The sequence below is a fragment of the Vitis vinifera genome, chromosome 3 (genome assembly GCF_030704535.1).
Source record: "Vitis vinifera cultivar Pinot Noir 40024 chromosome 3, ASM3070453v1".
In the NCBI taxonomy this organism is placed as follows: Eukaryota; Viridiplantae; Streptophyta; class Magnoliopsida; order Vitales; family Vitaceae; genus Vitis; species Vitis vinifera.
In genome coordinates, this window is record NC_081807.1 from 263,175 (window position 1) to 269,212 (window position 6,038).

At 37.2% G+C, this 6,038-nt stretch overlaps 1 protein-coding gene across 1 annotated transcript; it reads left to right on the top strand.

Moving 5' to 3' along the window:
- The first annotated feature begins 1,872 nt into the window (after nt 1-1,872).
- CYSP (cysteine protease) lies at nt 1,873-5,027 on the top strand. The gene is given in 4 exon segments (NM_001281060.1): nt 1,873-2,375; nt 2,584-2,703; nt 4,063-4,309; nt 4,519-5,027. Coding segments are annotated over 4 exon segments (1,134 nt in total). The 5' UTR covers nt 1,873-1,886; the 3' UTR covers nt 4,797-5,027.
- Nucleotides 5,028-6,038: the final 1,011 nt, after the last annotated feature.

Consider the following 6,038-nt stretch of genomic DNA (forward strand, 5'->3'; position numbering starts at 1 on the left):
AGTCACATCAAATTACAAGCTTGGAAACAATTGAAAGTCATAAAAAAACTAGAAATAATTCCTTTGTGTTGTCCATAGCATTCGAATCCTTGATTTAAAATTTAATATATGAAATAAAGAATGATCCCACAAACTACTTTTTACAATAAATTCTAGACTTAGATAAGTAAATTTTTTATTTTTTTATTTTGAGAATTTTAAAAATAAATTTAAAATATATTGAATAATAATTTAAAATATGTAGATATTTTAATTAATTTATATTATACATAAATATATGATACATTTATATTAAATAAATTTAAAAAAAACTATTTTTCGTATTTAAGTTTTAAATACAAATTTTAAAATCGACTCGTAAAACTGTTTTTGGAGTTAGAATGAAATGTTTTGCTTGTAGTGTGCTCCCAGTTCGAATTTACTTAAAATGGAATCAATCAGTATCCATGATCTGAAATATTTGATTGGTTAAGTTAAGATTCAAATGTCTGAGGATCCAATGGTGTGGATTGTGGGGATGCAAGGAGGTACGGTGGGAGGGAGAGTACCACATAAAGACTACATCCATCTCCCATTTCGAATGTTTGAAACACATTAATTGCTTTTTGGCACTGTAAATGTTGACTTCAACTCTCTCCTTCATCGCGTGGCAACACGCGTTGGCTTTAGGAAACAAACCATGGTGGGCTTTATTTCATATAAAAAATTCATGTTTTAGAAAATAAAATTTATTTTTTCAAGGATACATAAACATATCTACCCAACACTTCTTCAAAAAGTAAATTAATTTATGCAAGTGTTAATTCATAAAATTTGAAATTCACGATGATATTTAAAATGCTTATCCAAAAAAAATATATATAATTTTTTTTAAAAAATTATCTAAATCTTTAAATTTTTAAAAGTGATTAACTTTTTTAATTATTCACAAACAAACTCTAAATTGAGATAGGCATAAAAGGGGAAAAGATTAAAATATTTTTTGTAATTTATCCATAATATAATCACTCGTTTATTAATTTAAAAACAACTCTTGGACCATTCTAGTCTTTATTATTAGCTACAACTACGCCTGTGGACGGAATCTCTAAATCATTTTCAATAATTTATGCTATCATTATATTTGTGGTCTCATGATTGGTACCACGCTCTTTCAACGAGCGTGGATCTGTTCCATGACCAGAGGAAAGAGGAGGCCATTGACGTCGACCGCTGGCTCAGCCTCACCCGCCTTCCTCCGCCACCATGAGCGACAATAGCGCTCCACTTTCTGTTCCGCTTTTCTCTTTTCATCTTCCCTGCCTCGTCGTTTTCTCACGGTTCCTTGAATTCAAATTATTCAATATTTCTTGCTATATACCTAACTAATAATACATATCATTAAGAAAAGAAAAGAACTTTTTATTTATATTTAAGTTAAATTATGAAAACCATCCCGGATTTCTATTAAAAATAATTTTATCAGAAATCCAATAGGCCTTTAAAAAAAGTTTGGAAATGGGGAATGATTTTTGTAATTTATATATATCGATACAAATTATTGTAGTATTTGTGGTTAAATGAAATGTTAATTTACAAATTTTGTGAATTAACAAAAAGAGAATCTCCTTTGAGTAAATGCCAAAGGGGAGAATGGCAAGCCCCTAAAAGCGAAGGAGTTACGGTAGAAACAATGCCAAAGCTGTGACTTTAACGGATGAAAATAACTTCCCGGAGTCCAAACCCAGCAAGCAAACTACCATTCCTTCAACGCATCACACTCTGCCACGTGTCATATCTTCATTGGCTCCCCCTTTACCCTCTCTTCCAAGCAACCAATCAGTTATGAGACCTGCGGATACAAAAGAGAACGACCAGCCCCACCCATCATTCGCACCCCTCATCTCATGGCTCGCTCTTTCTCTCTCCTCTTCTTTCTCCTCTTCTCTCTGTTCTTCGTCGCTTTGACTTCATCGGAGCTTCACTCCGGCGGATCCGATGACGATATCATCATCCGACAGGTAGTGCCGGAGCTCGGCGACGTTGAGGGCAGCGAGGAGGAGAATCTTTTGACCGCCGATCACCATCATTTCTCGATCTTCAAGAGGAGGTTTGGGAAATCGTACGCCTCGCAGGAGGAGCACGATTACAGGTTCAAGGTCTTCAAGGCAAACCTGCGCCGGGCGCGGAGGCACCAGCAGCTCGATCCATCGGCGACTCACGGCGTGACTCAGTTCTCTGATTTGACGCCTGCGGAGTTTCGCGGGACTTACTTAGGGTTGAGGCCTCTCAAGCTTCCTCATGATGCTCAAAAGGCTCCGATCCTTCCAACCAATGATCTTCCAGAGGATTTTGATTGGAGAGATCATGGTGCAGTTACAGCTGTCAAAAATCAGGTGTTCTTTTTCTGTGAAAGCGCTTTATTGAAAACTTTTTCTCTTCAAAATAAATTCTATTTTTTTTAATTAATTTCTGTGCCTGTAATTTTTGGAATTTGAATTTGAAGTTGGATAATTTTTTTGGTTAACTGTCGATCAGTAACCATTGGCTTTTACTTAATATGCAGTATCAAGTTAGATTTATTGTTGTTTGTCCTGTCATTAGGGTTCGTGTGGGTCTTGCTGGTCTTTCAGTACTACTGGAGCGCTGGAAGGTGCTAACTTCCTTGCAACTGGGAACCTTGTTAGCCTTAGCGAGCAACAGCTTGTGGAGTGTGATCACGAGGTTTGATATTTCGCTCCTTCTAATATATTTAGAAGTTTACGCTTCAGGACATTTGTTAGTAGATGTAAGTATTTGTTTGTAACAGCGATAGTAGAATTTCATAATTTTGATTTGATTGGTTTTGCTATGAACTGAACAAAATATTTGGGTTGGTATTCTACATCTTGCTTTAGATGATGGGAAAAACTTGCACTAGTTGGGCAAGGGGTTGGGGTGGGGATGTGGGAGGTTTGGAGTTCGCATTGCAGCCGGGACCAAAACTTCTAAAAGGAAATTATGATGGTGTGCTTTAGCTGTGAGAATAATGTTAGAAAGTTAATTAGCAAATATGCACATCAACATAATGGCAAGTTTCTAATAGTTTATTTTCCAAGAAACAGATATTGTGAGACACCTATCTCTGAGGCTGGAAGTTACTTTGAGGTTGAACCATGATTTGATTTTATTATTAAGGGTGGGGATTGGTTGTGAATGAGTAATACTTCTATATATGTTGCTATTTTTATATTTGTAATAGTGTTCCAACCTGGATTTTGTTAACTTATGAGTTAATTAGAAAGAACTACGAAGTTTTGATGACCTTATATCTTTAGGAGACGAGTATAACATAGTATTGATGGAGGTCGAATTTAGGAACGTTGTGATGGGTAGGTACAGGATTGTTATGTGTATTAATGGAGCTTATATTTCTTTTTTTTGGCTGTATATTTTTCTGGGGCTAGTACCATAACCTTCTGTTGCTTCTGAGCTAATGGACATGGAGGGTGAACCATGGTAAAAATGAAAGATATTCTAAAGTTATAAGTATATTATTATTGTAAAACCATGATTGAACTCTATGATCTTATATGAGGTTCCAGTGTTCTCTCTCATGGAAATGTATTATGTTTTGAGCACTTGACCTTAGAAACGAACATGTTGTGGGTGCTTATTTTATGACCAATCCTTGGTCATAAGGTCTGGAAATCAGGCATAGCCCAATGACTTTGACTGTTGGCAAGAGTTTACCTATTCCCTGTGAGATCTTCTGTTTTTGGGACATAATTTACACTAACTGCAAGTAATACTTTTGACACATGTTCCATTGCAAAGTTTGAAATGAATTAGGCATTGTGGAGTATCTTTGACGTCTGGCAACATATACCTAATCTCTTGAGCTACTTTGTATTGTTGTAATTTGTGGACTGAACATTTTGATACATAAGTTCTGTCTGCGGAGGATATCATGGGAACGTATGACATAAATTTCACTCTCATCTAGGTTTCCATTTTTGGATGAAAAATTCATGTATGGAAATGGGTTGGGATGCAATTTGTTGGATTAGTGTTCATTATCTAAATAGTCTTTCTTATGCGCAGTGCGATCCAGAGGAAATGGGTTCATGTGACTCTGGATGCAATGGTGGGCTGATGAACACTGCTTTTGAGTACACACTCAAAGCTGGTGGTCTCATGAAAGAGGAGGACTATCCTTATACTGGCACTGATCGTGGGAGCTGCAAATTTGACAAGACCAAAATTGCAGCATCAGTTTCCAACTTCAGTGTTATCTCCCTTGATGAAGATCAGATTGCTGCTAATCTTGTGAAAAATGGTCCACTTGCAGGTAAATGAATTTAATTTCATGCTGCTGTTTGTTTTCCTTCACTTCATTTTTTCTTCCTTTTTTTGAGGAATTATTGTGGTGTTTTCAAAATGTGCTTTCCGATAAAACCTTTTGAGGAAGAACTCAGGTTGCTATACAACACATTGAAAAAAAAAAATCTTCAAGGCAAAGCTAGTTGACTAATTTGTTTTTGCTTGGGTTGGATGCAGTGGCCATCAATGCAGTGTTCATGCAGACATATGTTGGGGGAGTGTCATGCCCATACATATGCTCAAAGAGGTTGGACCATGGAGTGTTACTGGTGGGGTATGGTTCAGCAGGCTACGCTCCCATCCGGATGAAGGACAAGCCTTACTGGATCATAAAAAACTCATGGGGTGAGAACTGGGGAGAGAATGGATTCTACAAAATCTGCAGGGGTCGCAATGTGTGTGGTGTGGACTCCATGGTCTCAACCGTGGCTGCTGTGCATACCACCTCAAATTAGGTGAAAGGTAGGGTTTGAACTCTGAACTGTATTTTAATTGTTGAATCAGACGGTGATTATTGTATATAAGCTCAAGGAGCGTGGGCATAATTACATATCATCCTCCCAAGTACTCTAAGACAGTAACTTAAATTTGCTTTTGGCTTTGCCAGAACAATGAAATGTTATTATCTTATCTTATATTTAACTGTAAGTTGGATTATGCTTGACTAGTTGGATTGGTTTTTTTGAGAATTTGGAATTGATTAATGCTTCCTCTCAATAACTTGAATTGGTTTGACGGGTGGTTAGTCTACCATGTATATGCAAAGATAGCAGTGATATCTGGCCAAATCGAGTCGGTATCTGTCATTCCCCTAGTAAACAGGGTTAGGTCAAGGGCTGTGAATGGCAATCATTCCAAGATTTATAGATTTTGAGCTGGACCTGAGAGCAGGTTGAAGCCAAATCCAACCCCACTGTTCTTTCATTTACCCCAAAACTGAAGCCCAAGCTTGGACCATGTTTTAGTTTTATTTTCATTTTCCCAGCTCAATTAGGCCCTAAAGGAAATGTTCCTGGCCCAAGCAATCATATGGCCATCACAAAATGGGCCTGGACCAGATACAATCCTGGCTTATCACCCACTTGAGAAATCCAATTCTCAAACCAAGCTCATTCCAAGCTTAAAGTTGATTTCCTCTCTCACCCCAGTTGAGGTCCAAACTCCAAAGTCCAAGTACAAGGCCAGTGAAAATTCGTGCTTAAGTAAGGATGCCTGGATGAGTGTGGTTCATCCAGCTCAACCTTGATCTAAGCCCGCGTTTAGCCAAATCGGTTTGGCCTATATGAATTGGGCTTCACTTTGTCCCATTCAAATTTAGGACGCTTCTGACCTATCTTAACTTAAGCCCTTTTTGGCCCATAGAAATTTGAGTTTAAGAAATGAGCTGCCAAAACTTTTTATCTTGACTATCAAAAATAATTATATCATGTAATTTTTTTATCAAAAATAAATACTTTTTGGTATATTTTCTATTTTTTTTTTTTTCCCAAAGCTCAACCCGTCATTACGAAAGGAGGTTTTAACTGAAATGGGTCGCAAACTCAAATGAAACCCAATCCACCAAAATTGTAGGCCTAGTGGTATCTTGCTGCATAAGTAGGAGCACCATGCTCGATAAACAATGCCCTATTTTCAGTCACTGATGCCCTCCTGCTTGTCCCACAAAGTTTCCATACCAAAGTGTTTTTAACACTCAA